Consider the following 21,942-nt stretch of genomic DNA (forward strand, 5'->3'; position numbering starts at 1 on the left):
TCATTACAAATACTTTACTTCATACTAGCACATGATTTGGGGGCAAAATTACTACTGGGCCATGGATTACCATTAACATCTTTATGTTCTGAGACAGCATTGAAAATCCTGAACATGCTAAGCCAAGGCCAGGACTTACTCCATTTTCATTTCTGTTTGATTACCATAATTACCACACTGCTGAGAGCCCTTGATGATTCTCTACAGTTTGATCCTTTTGGGGATAAGCATGTCCACCCTCAATACTAACAAATATGTCAGCAGTATAGGCCCCGTTGCTTGAAGAAAATTACTACCTGATGCTGATAACATTCATATCTAAGATTGCTGAGTGACCTGTGTGTGAATGGCTCTCATTACACTGATGCCACATTGTTAGTTTACTACTGTGTAAAAATAAAAAGGTAGGTGCTTTCTAGTGAATTCAGCTTATCAAGCAGCCTTACTAAAACATTCTCACCGACTCCCTTGCTCCCTGAGAAAAACAAATCCGTCCCAAACGACCCATTTAAACCCACACATTTTAGTGTTGATCGTGGACTGTTAAGTGAAAATTGTAGTTGTCTAAATGGATCCTTTTCTCACTGTCACATACTACCTTTCATTCTTGCTGCTATTCATGATCATATTTGCATGCATCTGCCTTGTCCACTGTTGTGTCTCTGAAAAATCATAGTTTGAAGCCCTCTTACTATAATTGTATTAGGAGGTGTAGGAGGTGGGTGGGGGGTGGTAACTAGGTTTAGTTGAGGTCATGAGGGTGGAGCCCACACAATGGGATTAGTGCCCTTAGAAGAGGAAACACCTGAGCTGTTTCTCTCCCTGTCATGTAAGGATACAGTGAGAAGTCAGCCATTTAAGAGCCAGGAAGAGGGTCCTCACCAAGAACTTAATCTGCCGCTACCTTGATTTTGAACTTCTCAGCTTTCACAACTGTGAGAAATAAACTTCCATTGTTTAAGCCACCCTGTCTATGGTATTTTGTTATAGCAGCCCAAGCAGATTAAGATATCCACTCTTCATGTTCTGTTCCAACTAATCAATCTCAGTGGGTCTCCTGACCACCCAGTGTCCAGCAGACAAGTTTTCACTTACAGCCCTATCAAATTTACCATCTCCTAAGGAAAAAAAAATGAAAGAAAGAAAATCACCATGAATCACTATTCTCAGAGGATATGTTCTCACTGGCCCCTTTCCATATTTCTACAGCCCTGTCAACCATCCCCAGAGGATATTAAGGTCACATTCCAAAACAAGTCTTCAAGGAGCTGTGTAGCTAGGTATTCATTCATTCAGAGATACATTTTTGTAAATCTGTAGTCATTCTGCTTGTTATTCAGTTTTAATACTTCCATGTGAATATATCTGAAAAGTTTATGCATGATTACATGTTCTTTATGCCCCTATTGGGATAGCAGACTTTTGTTTCTCTTGCATTTTGTGATTTCCTCTTTATTGCTTAGTGAGCTAACTTTGCTTTATCCTTTGTTTGATAGCTATGTTATTACGATATAGGTTACTCTTAATGTTTAATCATAGGCCTGTCAAATGGAACTTCAAGTGTTAAATATAGCTATACTAGTTGTTTATTGGGCCCTTACTGTGTGTCGGCCACTATTTGTTTCCTTAGATACCTCATTTGATCCTCCTAATAACACCTCCTAAGAGATAGGTATAATACCTTACCCCATTTTTGAAATATAGGTTTGGTGAAACTGAGTAATTTGGCCAAAGTCACATGGCAGAGCTGGGATTGTGACAATGTCCAGAGCTCCCTTTTCAACAGCTGTTTTATCATGTTCCTTAATCTATAATCATTTTGGAATATCTCATTCTGCAGGTGTAAGGACTGAGGTTCGATGAGGTAACTTGCTCAAATTCACGTAGTAGATTAAATGAAAGAGCTGGGATTCAGTTTCTGATTTTGTGACTCGTATTCCAGCACTCTTTCGATTTCAGTTACAGCTTGCTTTTCTGTGGCTTATTAAAGTGCTTCTCTGCTGAATGCTCAAGCTGCCCTCTCAGTTGGACATAGAGACTGTGCCTCCCTTGTTTTAGATGATGAAACTGAAACTTGGATTAAAAGAATTGCCTTTGTTTACATAGCAAGTAAGCAAAACTTTTGATCCTTAACCCAGCTCTTTTAAAATAGTCTTCCCTACACTTCTCACCATATGGCAGTGCTTAGATTTTCATGTTGTTTGTTGTCCTTATTTCTCCCAGTTTCTACACAGTAAATCTGTAATGTAGGAAACATCTCTTTAGAGATGATAGATTGTGGGCTGGACTATTATTTTCTTATCAGTCAGTTATGCACTTAATGTCAATACTGATGATGGAGGTAAATATGCCAAGATGCTGGCTAGGATTTTGTGGCTGGTTTAACTTATGTTCCTATAAAGCACTAAATTGGATATAACTGCTGATTTTTAGAACCTTTAGTTCTAAAATCTAATGTCATGTTGGTGCTCTATTGTATGCCACCCTGCTTTTGAATATACTTCTTGGTTCTCTTTGGTATTTCTTAGTCCATTATTGTGTATTCTGGGTCTTATATAAGAGAAGGTAGAATCAACTTTTGGCTTTTGCTTTGGAAAACTCTTGCTTTCATGTAGCATTTCTTTTCTTGAAGGCTGACTTGTGTGACTTTAGAGTAGGCCTGACTGTGAAATGATCTATAGTTGCTTGCATTTATGTAGCCTAAATTTGGAGTTAAGGATACAGTAGCCTTTTCTTTGGTTGTCTAAAAAATTATCTGAAGATGTTCCCCTCTTCCTAAGAAAATGTTTCCTACCGAAAGGAAATATGCATTGTAACACGTGGTTGAGTATAACTGGACCTGTTAAATGATCTTTCATACATGATAGGGAATACATTGGAGAGTGTGCCATCAGTTCTAGTACAGATATTCTATAGCATCATCATCCTCAGTTCTCAGTAAGTTTTTCTAGCCATCCAGCCTTGATCAGCAGCTGACCAAGTTCATTCTGGTTGATAACATTAATTATTTTGTGAGTATGAATGCAGTGTACCCTATTTTCACAAAGATCTTCCATTATACATAGGGCAAAGACCATGCATACATTCCAGAACTTTGGAAGCCACTTTGTGATCCCAGAAAAACTGTTGTATCATATAATGAAATAGCTGTTCAAAATGGTACTCAGAGGGATGTCATCTGTACATTAGAATATTTTAGTAGAATCCACGCTGCAGTCTACTGTCTTTATATTCTAAATATGTTCATAAGAATGTCTCTGTGTTTGGTTACAAGTAACCTTGAGCTATTACAACTATTAGAAAACAATTATTGTTGGATTTGGATGGAAACCTTGTAAGGATGTTGCTTCCAAACTTTTGGAGAACTAGTATATTCTCATGGCACATAAGCAATAAGCAATAAACATACTATATTTATAGTCAAGGTAAGTACTAACATTATAACATTCCCCAATGGAAAGATATATCAAAAATCCCCCAGTATCCCAACTTCTGCATAAATGCAATAAGGATCTCACCTACAACAGTTTTGTGATAGCCAGCAAATTCTCCCTTGTCTTATGTCATTTCTGTGTGTCCTATTAAACCAAAATACTTACTACAATGGTACTTCTTAAAAAAAGAAGTAATAACTCTACACAGTTTTTTTTTTTTTTTTTTTAAGTAAGGTCTAGATAAGTTCAGGGTTATAGTTGCAATGATATGACAAGGATTTCCATGTCAGCTAGAAGCATGGCTAAAAAAAGAGTACATTTATATGAGAGGAATGTCTGTCTTTTCTAAATAAAATTTAAAACATATTACTGTTGAATCATGAAATGCCTGAAGCTATATTGTTTGCCTCTTATAGAATGCTTGCCTGTGGTTCAGTCAGCATATTTCATACAATAAAGCAAACAGATATTTGTAATGTCTTTAAGTAATCTTGTTGCTTTTCTTTATTTTCCTGTCTGGATGTAGCTGAAAGTACCCATGGCAGACAAGCCTGGTAACACAGTGAATTTCCGGAAGCTGCTACTGAACCGTTGCCAGAAGGAGTTTGAAAAAGATAAAGCAGATGATGATGTCTTTGAGAAGAAGCAGAAAGAACTTGAGGCTGCCAGTGCTGTAAGTATTTTCATAGAAAGACAGTGCTTGTACACTTTGAGCACTGTAAAGTAGAAATTTCAGGAAGCTGGATACAGCATCTCCCTGCTACCTTAAGAGGGACCTATTGCCTTTTTCATGTTGAAACAACATATTAATGTTTAGGGGAATGCTTTGTTCCTTTTAGTGTCTAATATAGGGGACAGCTCAATTTTCCATGCCAGCGATTCAATCTAAGCCTGAGTCAGGTCACTGAATTCCAAAAATCTGAAATGGATGGGTATAGTTCAGTTTTCTGAGGAGTAGATTCACACTTGCTATTAGATTCTCCGGGGCATCTGACCCCTAGAAAGAGTAAAGACCATGAATCTCAGTGTTTATTGTGCAGTACAGCTTTCATCATCAAGATGCTATTATTCCTCCTTATACAACAGCCAGAGGAGAGGACCAGGCTTCATGATGAACTGGAAGAAGCCAAGGACAAAGCCCGGCGGAGATCCATTGGCAACATCAAGTTTATTGGAGAACTCTTTAAACTCAAAATGCTGACTGAAGCCATCATGCACGACTGTGTGGTGAAGCTGCTAAAGAACCATGATGAAGAATCCTTGGAGTGCCTGTGTCGCCTGCTCACCACCATTGGCAAAGACTTGGACTTTGAAAAAGCAAAGGTAAAAATCTAGAAGCTCAGAAACCTTCACAAAGGCTCCTTGTCAGTTGCAAAAGAACTTAGACTGCAAACAAAATAGTTCTATCTTGTCCCAAAGGTCTAGCCTGTTTATTTTTCTTCTTTTGCCCATCTCATTGTCAGTGTTTAACCCTCGTGCTCCTTACATTTCCATTAGAGTCAGAGGTGAGGAGGGTCCCAAATTGTGTAAAAGCCAGTTTGTAGATTCTTCAGATTATTTGTCTCATATTCTTTTTTCTTCTTCTGTAACCATTTGACAATTGGGAACAGAAATATGAAAAGGAAAACTACTATGGCCTAAGGGTAATGCAGAAATGAAGACCCAGCAGTAGCTTCTAAAGTTTATACTCTAATTGATGACACAGCTGTCTAACCATAATATAAGAAATCATTAAAAATACTATAATAATATGTGCTGTTTAAGGGTTATAGAAATTAGAAATGCTTCAAAGAAATAATGTCAGAAATGCTCCATAACATCTAATTCAGCTAGGATTATGCTTAGCTGTGACAGAAAACCCAGTGGTTTATACAGGATTGAGGTTTATTTCTTATTTATGTAAACAAAGTTCAGAGGTAAGTCCTTTCAGCTTAACATTCTGTGACTCCTAAAGTGTAACCCTTGTCCTAATCACTCTCACCAGAGAAGGTAGGAAAAGGGGCAAAAGACACAACCACCTCTCTCTGTGTGTGTGTGTCTCTCTCTCTCACTTTTTTTTTTAAAGTAACAGGGTCGGCCGGGCACGGTGGCTCATGCTTGTAATCCCAGCACTTTGGGAGGCTGAGGCGGGCAAATCCTGAGGTCGAGAGTTCGTGACCAGCCTGACCAACATAGAGAAACCCCGTCTCTACTAAAAATACAAAATTAGCCAGGCGTGGTGGCACATGCCTGTAATCCCAGCTCCTCGGGAGGCTGAGACAGGAGAATTGCCTGAACCTGGGAGGTGGAGGTTGCAGTGAGCCATCGCACTCCAGCCTGGACAACAGGAGCGAAACTCCCTCTCAAAAAAAAAAGAAAAAAAAAAGTAACAGGGTCTTGCCCTGTCACCCAGTTTTTTTTTTGTTTTGTTTTACTTTTTGTAGAGATGAGGGGTCTCACTTAATTGCCCAGGCTGGTCTTAAACTCCTGGCTCAAGCAGTCCTCTTGCCTTGGCCTCCCTAATTGCTAGGATTACACGTATGAGTCACTATGCCTAGCCCATTGGGTCTCTTTAGGAAGGCCATAGGAAGCTATAGCATAACATTTCCATTTATATTAGTGCCTGTAATTAATCACATGACCAAAGCCAGCTGCCAGGAGCCTAGAAAAACGTAGTCTTTATTTTAGGTGGTCATATGAACAACTAAAAATTCTACCACATGGCCTGGCAGAGTGACTCATACCTATAATCCTAATACTTTGGGAGGCTGAGGCAGAAGGATTGCTTGAGCTCAGCAGTTTGAGACCAGCTTGGGTAACATAGTGAGATTTCATATCTCAAAAAAATCATACATACAGAAAAATTTAGCTAAGTGTAGTGGCATATGCCTGTGGTCCCAGCTACTTGGGAAGCCGAGGCAGAAGGATGACTTAAGCCCAGAAGATTGAGGCTGCAGTGAGCCATAATTGACCCACTGCACTCGCAACTGGGTGACAGAACAAGACTCTGTCTCAAAAAAATAAAAATAAAAATTCTACCACATTATATTTTCGCTATAAATTGATATTCCTAGACCATTTTAAAAACTACATGGGCTGGACGCAGTGACTAATGCCTGAAATTCCAGCACTTTGAGAGACCAAGGCTGGAGGATCACTTGAGCCCAGGAGTTCAAGACCAGCCTGAGCAACATAATGAGACCCCCATCTCTACAAAAACTTAAAAGATTAGTCAGGCATGGTGGCACGTTCCTGTAGTCCCAGCTACTCTAGAGGCTGAGGTGGGATCGGTTGAGCCTGAGAGGTCTAAGCAGCAGTGAGCTGTGATTGTGCCACTGCACTCCATCCTGGGCAACAGAGTGAGACCCCATCTCTAAGAAAATAAATAGATAACTACATAAATAACTGTAACATGGGAAAATTACATTTAAGTTTCTCAGACAGGAGTACTAATGATTTTGTCTCTTGCAGCCACGTATGGACCAGTACTTTAATCAGATGGAGAAAATTGTGAAAGAAAGAAAAACTTCATCTAGGATTCGTTTCATGCTTCAAGATGTAATAGACCTAAGGCTGGTGAGTGGGAAAAAATAATAATAATAAGCTTACTGGTCCAGTGTCTTTAAAGGAATTGGACTGGGGAAGGATGTCCTGTTGTTTACATGTGTAAAGTCAGTGCTTTTGCTTCAGGACTTTCAGAACTTGAATTGGCAAACTTTCAGTGAGAGAGTTCTGAGGAAGGACAGAAGTCCTATTGCCAGTTACGTGTTTCTTCTCCTTACTCCGATTATCAAACCATATTTTGTTTTTGCTTTGTTTTTCTTTTTGTTTGTTTGTTTTGTTTTTCTTGAGACAGAGTCTCACTCTGTCACCCAGGCTGGAGTACAGTGGCTCAGTTTCAGCTCACTGCAACCTCCGCCTCCCAGATTCGGGTGATTCTACTGCCTCAGCCTCCCAAGTAGCTGGGATTACCAGCACATGTCCCCACACCTGGGCAATTTTTGTAATTTTAGTAGAGATGGGGTTTCACGCTGTTGGCCAGGCTGGTCTGGAACTCCTGACCTCAAGCCTCCCAAAGTGCTGGGATTACAGGAGTGAGCCACTGTGCCCAGCCACTTGCAATTTTGTAATCAGCCATTCTGAATTCAAACTCCATTCAAATTTAAATTCAATTAAATTTAGTCTTTGTATGCTAAATAATCAGCAAGTCTCATCTCCACAGTAAATACATTTAACTCTCTGAGCCTTACATTTTTAATCTCTAAAATGAGGATGTTGCCTGCCTTGTAGATTTGTTGTAAAGAGTCAATGGAATAATTATGTAAGGTGCCCAGCTCAGATATTGGTGTTTTCTTCTCTTTCGTTTTTCCTGTGACCATGCTATTCTGCTGCTGTTTTTGTTTCGTTTTGTTTTGTTCTTTCTCATTTCTCTTACCAGGTGCTGTTTTTGTTACTACTACTTTTCTCTTTTTTAAGTTTAACTCCTACAGGGAGTTACTCTTTTGTAAGTTTCACTTCAACAGGGAATATACTACATCACTAGAGAAAGTGAACAAAGCCCTACCTCTTATTTCTCCTCCACCCAGGCCAGATAGCATTGATGATGATTCTTTATCTTGCTGAGACTAGATGTGATCTTACGATCCTTCATATTACGAAAGCCACCACTAGTTGATCAGAATTTGCATTCTGATTTAAACCTGTTTCCCATTCTTGCCTCTAGCTAATATAAATAAATATAAAAAATGTCTCCACCCATGTTATCAGTCACTTCTACTTATATCAGATTTTGGGACTGTTGCTAGGGAGAGAAGGGAGAAGTATAATTATAAAGTGACAACTTATTTTGTCCTTAATACAGGGGATAACCAAAGGGCAGAGTGGTATGGACCTTTGTGTAGAATATCAGAATCATGATATTGGAGAAAGAAAAGCAGGAGTCATCCTTGACTTAGAACCCCTATGGAGTTGGTATGATCTGAGTAGTAATCCCACAGATTAAGGCAAGGTCAAGAAATCCTCGTCATTTTTACTTTTCTCTCCTCCTTTCAAATGTACAAAATACTGATACAGATAAAATCTGTCTAGTCCACAGAGAAATATATGCCATGCTTAAAAATATTATAATAAATTTGGGCCATCTTTTACCCTGTTCTTTGTATGCATTGGCTATTGGAATATGTAGTATACAGTTGGTCAGGTTTGATTGAGAAGATTTTAATTCTTTAGCTCTAATCCTAAACTGCTCATAGTGTCATCTATAAGATACATGAGAAACTACCATAATACAGCTTTTGTAGGTATTTCGTACTTTTCCAGTAGTAAAAATTACAAATTTTTAAATTTTAAAAAATTTTCAGTTATCTGGCAGATAACCTTATTTTCTACTTTTGTAGTGCAATTGGGTATCTCGAAGAGCAGATCAAGGGCCTAAAACTATCGAACAGATTCACAAAGAAGCTAAAATAGAAGAACAAGAAGAGCAAAGGAAGGTCCAGCAGCTCATGACCAAAGAGAAGAGAAGACCAGGTGAGGCCGGAATCCACCAGAGTTTAGAGAACTTGGAAGTTTCACGAATACATATTAAGAATTATCTATTTTTAGGTGTAAAATGAGATCAGAAAGAATAGCCCAAAGAATAGAGTGGTGATTGTTAGGTGAAGCAGTTTCACCTGAAGAGTAAAGTTGTTGAGTAAAAGTTGAGAATGCAGGAACAAAACATGATTTCTTTCACTACTTAAATGCCAGTAAGCAGTAAGACTTTATTGAGCATCTTCTATATACTCAGAATTGGTGAGACTAGAAAAAGAAGTGGAAAATGTAGTTACTTCCCTCTCAAAGTGTACAGTTTATCTGGTAAGGTAAAACTTTTGACAAGCAAAAGAGGAACATTTGTTAAGCAAATGGAATATAGTATCAATTATGAAATGTATTCTCCATTAAGTGTTAAAATTTAGAGGAAAAGAAGAGAGACAGAAAGCTGAAAGAAAACTTTATTTAAGAAAGGGGGCCGAGTGCGGTGGCTCACGCCTGTAATCCCAGCACTTTGGGAGGCCAAGGCGGGTGGATCACAAGGTCAGGAGATCGAGACCATCCTGGCTAACACAGTGAAACCCCGTCTCTATTAAAAATACAAAAAAATTAGCCGGGCATAGTGGCGGGTGCCTGTAGTCCCAGCTACTCGGGAGGCTGAGGCAGGAGAATGGCATGAACACGGGAGGCGGAGCTTGCAGTGAGCTGAGATTGCGCCACTGCACTCCAGCCTGGGCGGCAGAGCAAGACTCCATCTCCAAAAAAAAAAAAGAAAGGGGCACTTTGTAGCAGGCTGGGCATGGTAGCTCATGCCTGTAATCCCAGCACTTTGGGAGCCTGAGGTGGGTGGATCATTTGTGGTCAGGAATTTGAGACCAGCCTGACCAACATGGTAAAACCCCATCTCTACTAAAAAATTTGCTGGACATAGTGATGTGTGCCTGTAGTCCCAGATACTCAGGAGTCTGAGGCAGGAGAATCACTTGAACCCAGGAGTTGGAGGTTGCAGTGAGCCGCAATTGCACCACTGCACTCCAGACTGGGGAACAGAGTGAGACTACATCTCAAAAAAATAAACAAATAAATAAAAAGAAAGAGACATGCAAAAAAAGTGAAAGATGAAATAGAAGGCTTTTTAAACCTGAGGCAATAGTCCATTTACTAAGTTTAGGAACACTGGAAAAGAAAACCTTTTTCAGAGGGAAATGATAATTTTCTGGCTGATAGTAAATACTTTGTTACCATTAGTTATTGTCACAGACACAGTAGAGCTTATAGTGAAATTGTTAGGAGAGATGAATTCTGCAGAGAAGAAAATTTACTTTTAAGTTTCTTGAGATACCACACTTACCTTCCTCACTCTAGTACGTAGTGCAGTGCCTTTTGGGTAATAATTTTTATTTATCATTGAACCAGATTGAGAGGGAAAAGGAGTAGATATCAAAGCCTAATTCATGGAGGATATTCACATATGACTAAAGGAAGAAAAGAACTCTTGGAAAAGTGACAGATAAGAGCAAGTGGAGAGAAAGGACTAAGATACAAGTGTCATAGAAACAAGGAAGAAGCAAGTCTGTTTATGATCAGTAATATCAGATAGCACAGAGAAAATCAAGAAGTATGTTAGGACCAGAAAAGCTTTTGGATAGACAGGTGATCTTTCAATTTATTAATTCATTCAGCAAGTATTGTCTGTCACTTAAAAAGGCACACAAAGTCCTTTCCATCATGTGGCTTACATCTTATGGTAGAGGGGAGAGAGGAGACAATAAATAATAAATACTTAAAGAAAATATATCATTTGTCAAATAAATTTGTAGAAAAAGAAAGGAGAAGGGACTAGGGAGTGCAAATCTTGGCAAGTAGGTTGCAGTTTTAAATAGGAAAATTGGGGAAACTATAAAAGTTGGTATTGTTTGAGCAAAGACCTGAAGCAAGTGAGGGTGTTAAATCATGTGGAAATATGGGGAAAGAGACTTAGGCAAAGGGAGTAGTAAGTACAAAGACCCTGAAGCAGCATTTTCAAGGAACAGCAGGGGGGCCAGTGCAGCTGAACCTAAGAAGGGCCTGATGGGGAGAGTGGTAGAAGATGGGGACTGAGAGGCAACAGGAGCCAGATTATTTAGAGGCCATTTGTAAGGAATCTTCTCTTTTTCTCTGAACGAGATAGAAAGGTATCAGAAGTGTTTTGAACAAAAAAGTGCAGAATCTTGTACTTTACTAGAATCACACTGGCTGCCATGATAAGCACAGCTGAAGGTAGAAGCAGGAAGGCCAAAACAGGTCTCTACAGTAATCTAGGAAAGGGGTGTTGGTGGCTTAAACAAAACTGCTAATGTTGTTAGTAGATTCTGAATATATTGTGTAGGTTTAACTCACAAGGTTTACAGACAAAAATTGGATGTGAAGTGTGAAAGAGGAGTCAAGGTTTTCCACTTGAGCAGCTGAAATGTTGGGGAAGCAGGTTTGGGAAATAATCAAAGCATACTTCTGTCATTTGACCCCATTAAATACAATATACTTTAGAATAAATAATTTCCATCTGACTTCTCCCAAAGTGTTCTAGTCATTAATTCTGTGAATACTGGATTTGGCCCTGCCTTCTCCAGCACCAGATATTCATTTGTGTCAGTTGTTTGTTTGTAGGTCGGTAATGTTTCATGGGTGAGCCAAAATAAGCCATGCTTCTGCATGTATTTTCCTGCTGTGGGATTAAAGATACTGTCATCAATGCTTTAACAGCTTCTGTTGTCTTTCTTCTTGGTTTTGATGAAAATACTGCTCACTCTTTCAGTGTCCAACTGACTTAAGACAGATGAGAGACTGACACTCTGTTCTCCTTGCAGGTGTCCAGAGAGTGGATGAAGGTGGGTGGAACACTGTACAAGGGGCCAAGAACAGTCGGGTACTGGACCCCTCAAAATTCCTAAAAATCACTAAGGTGAGTCTGACATTTAAAGTACAATTTACACTCTCCTTTGATGCCTTTGATATTAAACACACACACACATACACACAATTCACAATAGTTGCAAAACGTGAGTCTCAAAAGTACTTATTTATGTAAAACAGCAATATTGCAAATCCATGGGGTGGTTATTTTTTAATGCATTTTTCTTCGAGTTGCTATTGATCAATGTATTCTACATACTCATTTCTGCTTCTATAAGGGCTTACTAAAGAGGGAAAGACTAGGTTACTTCTTAGACATAAGATGCTTAATATAGGAGAGGTAATAAAGATATTTTAGAAGCCTATGTCAATTGCAGGCTTTTACACAATGTATCCATAGCTCTGGGGAAAAAAGCAATCACCTGTTTAAACCTTACCATGAAAGGTTTGCCTTATCCAAGGCCTAAAGGGCGTACTAGAAATCATTCTGTAATAAGGATTTAATAGACTCTGCTTTCCTCTCTTTTGAGAGTCTGTGGGCAGTAAGAGGAAAAAACTCTCTAGCAGATATTTTCAGCAGTAAAAGTTGATCATGTAAGTAGAATGAAGAACTTTGGAGAATGTAGAGAAAGCAGTATTAAATATGATAAGAGTGGAAACTTCTAAAGTCCAGTGGGTTTTCCAAATCATTTGCAAGTCTAGTTTGATCCTTACACTTTCCATAGTTCTGAAAATTGGCACCCTGCTAGCAAAATACTAAAGACAATCAAAACTAATGTGAAAATACTACATGAAAGAAGATAACTGACAAGAAATATTAAGAAAAATCTTTAAGAAAATTGGAATAGGCTGGGCGCGGTGGCTCAAGCCTGTAATCCCAGCACTTTGGGAGGCCGAGATGGGCGAATCACGAGGTCAGGAGATTGAGACCATCCTGGCTAACACGGTGTAACCCCGTCTCTACTAAAAAATACAAAAAACTAGCTGGGCGAGGTGGCGGGCGCCTGTAGTCCCAGCTACTCGGGAGACTGAGGCAGGAGAATGGCGTAAACCTGGGAGGCGGAGCTTGCAGTGAGCTGAGATCCGGCCACTGCACTTCAGCCTGGGCTACAGAGCGAGACTCCGTCTCAAAAAAAAAAAAAAAAGAAAAGAAAAGAAAAGAAAATTGGAATAAAATGGGCTATGTCGTTTGCATCTCACAGTTTTGTCGAAGCTTTGCTTCATGATAGAAAATTCTCCCTCTGGATCTCTCTTAATAATGTAGTTAGCTAGGATCCTTTTCTCCAAGATTCTGGTACTTTCTTCTAGTTGTTTATATCTCAGAGCAAGAATTCCATTGCTGAATACAGTTTGAGTCTTACCATCTCCATTTCCATCTAGAGACAGTTTTAACTAAAAGTTTATGTTTAAAGAAATCCTCCAGCATTTTGAAAAATGTGTCAGTATTTAATAACAACATTTGTATTTTTAAATATTATGCTTTCCGTGCTTGGATACTATAAAAACAATGCTGGTATCAAATCTCCAACATTACTACTTTAATATTTTTAAGTATGTAAATTGTTAATAAACTTTGTGTATTCAGATAGTTATACTGGAGATACTATACATGAGTATCCTAGAACAAAACCATTAAACATATTTATTATTAATTGGGAGAGGTTTGTGTGAAAGCACATTATATAGCATAGCAACATATTATGAGCTGTCAGAACATAGAAATATCTTTTTTACAAAGAACTACATTACAACTTTTATGTTATATTTATTTTATAATAATGTATACAGCGTAATTTTATTTCACTTGTAGTAAAGGTGTGCTTGGAAGATTAAACATGAGATATCAGGCACCTTAACTTCCTACGCTCCCTGCCTAACATTCGAATGCCTTTCTTCTTATTCTTTGTTGAATATTCACATCCCACTGCCTATCTCTAGCCCCAACATGAAATTTTTGTGTCTGTTGATCTGTGTTCTGATAGTCATGTAAAGATACTAATGAATTAATTTTGTGGTATTTGTATTTTTTTCTTTTTAAAATTAATGGGTAGTGTACAAGAAGAATGATTAGAAACTGCTTATTACAGTTAGCAAATTCATAAACCATCTTAAATAGGAGGACCTGGATGCATTCTCTAGACCAAACAGTATTTTATAGAAACTGGAGTCCAAGGAAGTGCTTCAGGGGCCACATGGATCCCAGTTTAATGAGAACAGCTTCAATTTCTGTTTCTATTAAATTGGCATTCCAAACAAATTTTTTGTTGCTAAAATTGGTTCTACTTCACTGAAGAAGAAAAAAAATAAAAGAAAAACTATTCTTCTAGAATATTTCCTATAACTGACTTGTGGTCTCTTATGTTACAGCCTACAATTGATGAAAAAATTCAACTGGTACCTAAAGCACAGCTAGGCAGCTGGGGAAAAGGCAGCAGTGGTGGAGCAAAGGCAAGCGAGACTGGTAAGTGTGCAGTGTCACTCCTCAAACCTGGCTGTGGCTTCTTAGCATTCGCCTCACAGCACATTCCCATAGTCATCGAATGATGGTTTTAGGGAAAGATGTGTAGACTAATCATGCCTAAAATTTTATTGGTAGCCCTTTCCTTTCAACATAGATCCTTTCTCAGGATCCTTAAATAATTTTAAGCATTTAAAAAAAAAATTTCAGTTCATTCATTTAGGCTAATTAAGACCTTTGTGGGGCCGGGCGTGGTGGCTCAAGCCTGTAATCCCAGCACTTTGGGAGGCCGAGACGGGCGGATCACAAGGTCAGGAGATCGAGACCATCCTGGCTAACATGGTGAAACCCCATCTCTACTAAAAAAATACAAAAAAACTAGCCGGGCGAGGTGGCGGGCGCCTGTAGTCCCAGCTACTAGGGAGGCTGAGGCAGGAGAATGGCATGAACCCAGGAGGTGGAGCTTGCAGTGAGCTGAGATTCGGCCACTGCACTCCAGCTTGGGTGACAGAGCGAGACTCCATCTCGAAAAAAAAAAAAGACCTTTGTTTATTGATTTATTTTTATTTTATTTATTTATTTTTTTGAGATTGGATCCTGCTGTGTCACCCAGGCTGGAGTGTAGTGGCATGATCACAGCTCACCACAGCCTCAACCTCCTAGGTTCAAGCAATCTTCCTGCCTCAGTCTCCTGAGTAGCTGGGACTACCGGCACACGCCATCACACCTGACTGATTTTTTTTTTTTTTTTTTTTTTTTGTAGAGATGGAGTCTCACTATGTTGTCTAGGCTAGTCTTGCACTCCTGGGCTCCGGTGATCCTCCCACTTTGGCCTCCTGAGTGCTGGGATTACAGTTATGAGCCACACTCAGCCACTAAGACCTTAATTTTTTAGGTTCCTTTTTGTAGTTGTTGACAAATTTAATATAGCTAGAGAAACTACTGGGACCTCAAATTAAAAGGGAAACTCATTATGTTGAGGAAATAATCTTAATATGCAGGTGCATTTACTGTAATTTTAGGGAGTTATAAAAGAATAAAGAAATATTGTTCAAAATCTTTTTTGAAAATCAGATTTTGAGAGATTTGACCTGAAGTCCAAAGATGTTTGGATCATCACAAACACATCCTATTAACTGAGGAAGCCCAATGGAAAGAACAAAAAAATTCAGTGTTAACCTACTTCCCATATGTCCCTTCTACTAAGTAATTTCAGCCTTTTTTCTTTAAATTTTAAAAAATGTCATTATTCAGTAAAACCCACATGCTTATTTGTACACACATGAGATTGAAGCATTTGTGTTGGTTAGCTTTGTTAAAGTTTTATTCTGTTTTTGCTTGCCTTCTTCCTCTATTTGCCACTCCCACCCGTTTACTATGTTCTTAAAGGAGCGAATGGTTGTAATAAATGAAGACTTCTAAACTCTCTGTTACATGCAAATTCCTTCTAACACTTTGCTTCTCAGAATATGGTAGAGGGACCAGGAGATTGGCATCACCTAAGCTTGTTAGGAATGCCTGGTCTCAGGCCTCACCCAGGGATGCAGATGATTGATTATTTGCATTTTAGTCATGTGATTTGTATTTTTTTCTAAATCCTTGACATGTGTAGATGCCTTACGGTCAAGTGCTTCCAGTTTAAACAGATTCTCTGCCCTGCAACCTCCAGCACCCTCAGGGTCCACGCCATCCACGCCTGTAGAGTTTGATTCCCGAAGGACCATAACTAGGTGAGAACCCTGCTTTTTATGTCTACCCAAGGCCAGCCTGCTTGCCAGTATGTGTGGCAAGATAGGAACAAGGATTCTGATAGTAATCCTTATAGATGCATTCCTTTTATTCCTAAAGTTGATTTCCTTCTTTAATCTTCACACACACTATAATTTCTAAGATGGGAACATAATTGGGTGGTGGATTTGGGATGGGATGGGAGGGAAGGGATTCTTTTTTTTTTTCTTTTTTTGAGATGGGGTCTTGTACTGTCGCCCAGGCTGGAGTGCAGTGGCATGATTTTGGCTCACTGCAAGCTCCACCTCCTGGGTTCACGCCATTCTCCTGCCTCAGCCTCCCGAGTAGCTGGGACTTCAGGCACCGTCCACCACGCCCGGCTAATTTTTTGTACTTTCAGTAGAGACAGGGTTTCACCGTGTTAGCCGGGATGATCTTGATCATCTCCTGACCTTGTGATCTGCCCTCCTCGGCCTCCCAAAGTGCTGGGATTACAGGCATGAGCCACTGTGCCTGGCTGGGAGGGAAGGGATTCTTAAGAAAACTAGGCCCACCCAAACAGCGCTGGAGGCATGTCTAGGGGCTCCCCAAGCTAATCCTCCAGATGCTCTAGAAGCATCTAGCATTCTCAACTATGGGAATTAAAGAACGTGACAATCCACCCATACATTTCTCTGTCACAGTGTTCTTCACGTTATATTTGAGGTTTTCCTTCATTTTTTTTGCTAGTCTCCGTATTTCACTATCTTTCTACTTTTGCTTTTATAGGATTGTTACAGTCAAGTATTCTGTTGGCTGGTTTACATACCATGAATGGGGACCCTGTAGTGTAGTCACAAAAAACATTTTTTACATAAGCACTTTCAGAACTGAAGTTTCTTTAAGCTCTAAAACTTTTTTTTTAATTATTATTTTTTAGAGATGGCATCTTGCTATGTTGCCGAGGCTGGCATTGAACTCGTGGTCTCAGGCAATCCTCCCATCAGGCTTTTTATTATTATTATTGTAATAAGTTTGATTAGGTAAACTTTGCAAACTGTGTTACTTAATCCCTTGACTTCTTCTGAAAAGAAGTATACTTAGCACAAGTCAGCTTTTCATGATGATTCAGATTGTCGTTGAGTATCACTTGTGGCGCTTTGCTCTCATAAATGTCCCCTAATCGTTCTGCTTCCTAAGCACTTGTGTACGTTCTTTCACAATAGTTAGACCATTCTCCTGCCTGAGTCTCTCCTTTTCCCTTTTAATTTGCTGCTTCTGGTCTACCATGGGCCAACAAACTGTTTGCCCAGCTGGTTAGAATTGTCTAAAAGAAGACGAAATCAGGAAATACGGAGAGTCTCTTTTAAAAGGAGTAAAATATATGGCGTTAGCTAATCTAAGACAGCTTTTACTTGATTCTCAAATATTTTCCATATGTTTTAAGTTTCTACATAAAAAGGTACCATTGTATAATTTCTAAGATAGTGATACCATGTTCTTATAATATTTGTTTCCCTTTCATTTATGTAACTCATACTTTCATCATTGTCTTCTTTTTCCTGAAAGATTTTTAAAAACTAAAATAAGAAATTGCCAAAATTAAGGCCAGGCATGGTGGCTCACGCCTCTAATCCCAGCAGTTTGGGAGGCCAAGGTGGGCAGATCACCTGAGGTCGGGAGTTCGAGAGCAGCCTGACCACCATGGAGAAACCCTGTCTCTACTAAAAATACAGAATTAGCCAGGCATGGTGGTGCATGCCTGTAATCCCAGCTACTCAGGAGGCTGAGGCAAGAGAATCACTTGAACCCGGGAGACGGAGGTTGTAGTAAGCCGAGATCACTCCATTGCACTCCAGCCTGGGCAACAAGAGTAAAACTCCATCTCAAAAAAGAAAAGAAAAAGAAATTACCAAAATTATCACTGACTTTTTTTTGAGACAGAGTCTCTCCGTCGCCCAGGCTAGAGTGTGGTGGTGCAATCTTGGCTCACTGCAACTTCCTTCTCGCAGTTTCAGGCAATTCTCGTACCTCAGCCTCCCAAGTAGCTGGGATTACAAGCACCCGGCACCAAATCCGGCTAATTTTTGTATTTTTAGTAGAGACACGGTTTCACCATGTTAACCAGGCTGGTCTTGAACTCCTGACCTCAAGTGATCTGCCCTGCTCGGCCTCCCAAAGTGCTGGGATTACAGGTGTGAGCCACCATGCTTGGCCACCACTGACATTTTAAAGTATTAAGTAGTATCGCTTCAGAGAAGAAAGTTAAAACATCTTAATAAATATTCCCTTTAAAGTACTCTTTTACTTGTTTGTTGAATAAGCAGACTTTGAAATATAATTGGTGCCTCACACATCTAATGTTATCTGTGAAAAATTATTCTGCATACTTTCAGAAAGTCTTAGTGTTATTTTATAATTTGAATATGTAGGGGACATGGGCTTGTCTTTCCTTTGAAATGTGTTGTTTTGTCTTTTAAGTCGTGGAAGTATGGGCAGGGAGAAGAATGATAAGCCCCTTCCATCTGCAACAGCTCGGCCAAATACTTTCATGAGGGGTGGCAGCAGTAAAGACCTGCTAGACAATCAGTCTCAAGAAGAGCAGCGGAGAGAGATGCTGGAGACCGTGAAGCAGCTCACAGGGGCTGTGGATGTGGAGAGGAACAGCACTGAGGCCGAGCGAAATAAAACAAGGGAGTCAGGTGAGAGACTTGGCTTAAACAGATGCAGATTCTGATTTGGGTTTTAAATTTGGAAGGAAAAATAAAAAGGAGACTGCCTGAGTAGATTTTAGAATCAACATATAGTAGCAACACATACCAGCATCTGAAGAGTTAAAGGGCACTTCATAGTTTTATAACAGTTCTCATTCCCTAGGTATGCCTTAGCTCGACAGTTTGTAAATTTTCTCCATTCTTTATTAAATGTTATGGTGAGGAGGTCCTCCTGCTGTATTTTAAGCAATCTGAATTTCTTACAAGTCCCTGTAACATCCCACACTTTACGTTGCTGTTAGATTGTGTATGCTGTGTAGAGCCCCTCAAATGTGTGAAAATTCTCATTATTGAGCCACTGCAAGACAAACCAAAGAGAAGGTATTAGGTTATCTTTAGTCGCCTTCATCTTCCTTGGTAACCTGTTGTTTTTGTATGCATTTAGCATGTATATACTTAGAGGACTTGCTCAGATAATGCTCTAAAACTTGCTTCATGTATTTAACCTGTGTTTTAGTTTCCTTATCTGTTAAATGGGGATAAGTTGTACCTACCTTTTCGGGATATTATGAAAATTAAATAAGAAGTTAATACATGTAAATACTTAGAACATTACCTGATAAATACAAGGTTTTCAAAAAGTATTAAATGTTGTGATGACGAATATAGCAATGGAAAACAGTTTAAATTGAAGATTATTTTCAGCCTCTTTTAAATATTTATCATGAAGTAATTCCAGTTGTTTTTAGTATTTATATAGCTTTCTAATTTGTTTCACTGTTTAAATTGTTTCTCTTAACTGTAGTCCCTAAATGGATCTCAGAGACAAATTAAAGTGTCTTCTCCCAATTGGTGTAACTTTAGATAATACAGCTTTAGGGACGTGTGACTTTTTTAAATCTGTGGTAGATACTTTTGAAATATAACAAGATAGGATATTAAAATATCTTGTGTGTAGTGAATAATGTAGCACAGCTGCTCTATGTGTTTTTATCGTCTGATTCATTTGTACATTTACCAGATGCACAGTAAGTATGAGACACTTGATCCCTGTTCTCGGCCTTCAGTCTGCTGAGTCAGAAAGACCTTTTTTAGTAATTCCACAAAAGACACAAACTGAGAAAGGTGCTATGAAGAAAGGAATTTAGTTCTAAGAGAATACTTAGAACTATCTGTTACCAAGGAGCTATGTAGAATTAGGGCAAGGGGAGGTTTCCTTCATCTGAAGGACCCATGGGAATGAAGCAGGTTTGTAGACAGGGTTGAGTGTGAAGCAGAGGAAAAGAGCACTCCAGACAGAATTACTATGAGCAAAGCTGTAGTAGGAATAGCCACGATTTGTTCAAGCAGCAGTGTGGCTCAAGCTTAGTAGCAAGCAGGGCCCTGACCTGTGCAGGATTGTGAAGACCTCGTGAACTCTTCATCTTCGAAGCAATGGGGAACAATCATAATACAGAAAGGAACAAAAAAGCTTTAAATAGGAAAGTTTATCATGTTCCTAAATCTTGTTCATTGTTATTGTAGATTATAAAGTTAGTTGGTGCAAATCTATTCTAAAACAAAAGGTTTCTGTATTCTGTTTAAATGTCTTGTATCTATTGTCTTGTAGCTATTAAATGCCTTTACTGTAAAAATAATGTAAAGTACATAATATTGTCAACCATAATCTCACTATTTTAATAGTAATTTTTATTATTTTTACTTTTTTTGGGGGGGGGGCCTCTCTAATAGCAAAACCAGAAATTTCAGCAGTGTCAGCTCCTGACAAGGCTGCATTATCAGAAGAGGAAATGGAGAGGAAGTCCAAATCTATCATTGATGAATTTCTACACATTAATGATTTTAAGGTAAATGAGATTAAAAAAAAAAAAAAACAAAGTCCTTTGACAGTATATAATACTTGGTTCTGGTCTAAATCAGGTGTCATTATGAACTGATAATACTTAGGTTGAGTAATCCAAGTCCTACACAATTCAGTTTGCTTAACGCTGATGCATTTCTGCCAAGTACTCTCTTTTAATTGGATGCTATAATTTACAACACAAGAGTGGTGGGCAGAGAGAATGAGTACCAATCCTTCCCCACTAAAGGAAAACCAAATTGACTTCGATATTAAGGAGCAAAAACAACACATTATCATTATGAAGCATTTCTGGCACCCTGGATATAGCTATCATGGTCTTTTTTATTTCTTTGAGACAGAGTCTTGCTCTGTTGCCCAGGCTGGAGTGCAGTGGCACAATCTCGGCTCACTGCAACCTCCACCTCCCAAGTTCAAGCAATTCTCCTACCTCACCCTCCCAAGTAGCTGGGACTACAGGTACCTGTAACCATGCCCAGCTAATTTTTGTATTTTTAGAAGAGGCGGGGTTTCACCATTTTGGCCAGGCTGGTCTTGAATGCCTGACCTCAAATGATCCACCCACCTCGGGCTCTTAAAGTGCTGGGATTACAGGCCTGAGCCACCACACGTCCCATGCTCATGGATAGGAAGAATCACTATCATAAAAATGGCTATAATGCCCAAAGCAATTTATAGATTCGGTGCTATTCCCATTAAACTACCTTTGACATTCTACACAGAACTAGAAAAACCTATTTAAAAATTCATATGGAACCAAAAAAAGGAGCCCAAATAGCCAAGACCGTCGTAAGCAAAAAGAACAAACTGGAGGCATCACACTGCCCTGCTTCAAACCATGTATGTGTGTATGTGTGTGTGTGTGTGTGTGTGTGTATATATATATATATATATATGTTTTTTTTTTGTTTTTTTTTTGAGTCAAAGTCTTACACTGTTGCCCAGGCTGGAGTGCAGTGGCATGATCTTGGCTCACTACAAGCTCTGCCTCCTGGGTTCACGCCATTCTCCTACCTCAGCCTCCTAAGTAGCTGGGACTACAGGCACCTGCCACCACGCCTGGCTAATTTTTTGTACTTTTAGTAGAGACAGGGTTTCAGCGTGTTAGCCAGGATGGTCTTGATCTCCTGACCTTGTCATCCGCCCTCCTCGGCCTCCCAAAGTTCTGGAATTACAGGCATGAGCTACCGCACTGAACCTACTTCAAATTATATTACAGGGTTACAGTAACCAAAACAATGTGGTATGGTACAACAACAGACACACAGACCAGTGGAACAGAATAGAGAACCCAGAAATAAGACTACACACCTTCAATTATCTTATCTTCAACAAACCTGACAAAAACAAGCAATGGGGAAAGGA

General features: G+C 39.3%; 1 protein-coding gene across 26 annotated transcripts in view; it reads left to right on the top strand.

Annotated features, from left to right (window-relative positions):
- The window catches only part of EIF4G3 (eukaryotic translation initiation factor 4 gamma 3), a 373,903-nt gene that overhangs the window by 317,374 nt on the left and 34,587 nt on the right, over positions 1 to 21,942 (top strand). For 25 of the 26 annotated variants that reach the window (XM_073007734.1, XM_073007735.1, XM_073007738.1 and 22 more), the window contains 9 exons: positions 3,961 to 4,107; positions 4,521 to 4,757; positions 6,885 to 6,989; positions 8,810 to 8,942; positions 11,792 to 11,886; positions 14,205 to 14,298; positions 15,908 to 16,025; positions 18,484 to 18,704; positions 20,448 to 20,563. In XM_073007734.1, coding sequence (XP_072863835.1) covers positions 3,961 to 4,107; positions 4,521 to 4,757; positions 6,885 to 6,989; positions 8,810 to 8,942; positions 11,792 to 11,886; positions 14,205 to 14,298; positions 15,908 to 16,025; positions 18,484 to 18,704; positions 20,448 to 20,563 — 1,266 coding nt within the window. Of the gene's footprint in view, positions 1 to 3,960; positions 4,108 to 4,520; positions 4,758 to 6,884; positions 6,990 to 8,809; positions 8,943 to 11,791; positions 11,887 to 14,204; positions 14,299 to 15,907; positions 16,026 to 18,483; positions 18,705 to 20,447; positions 20,564 to 21,942 lie in introns of those variants that run through there. The other variant, XM_073007741.1, reaches the window with a different exon arrangement.

Source organism: Chlorocebus sabaeus, chromosome 20 (assembly GCF_047675955.1).
Source record: "Chlorocebus sabaeus isolate Y175 chromosome 20, mChlSab1.0.hap1, whole genome shotgun sequence".
NCBI classification, from domain to species: domain Eukaryota; kingdom Metazoa; phylum Chordata; class Mammalia; order Primates; family Cercopithecidae; genus Chlorocebus; species Chlorocebus sabaeus.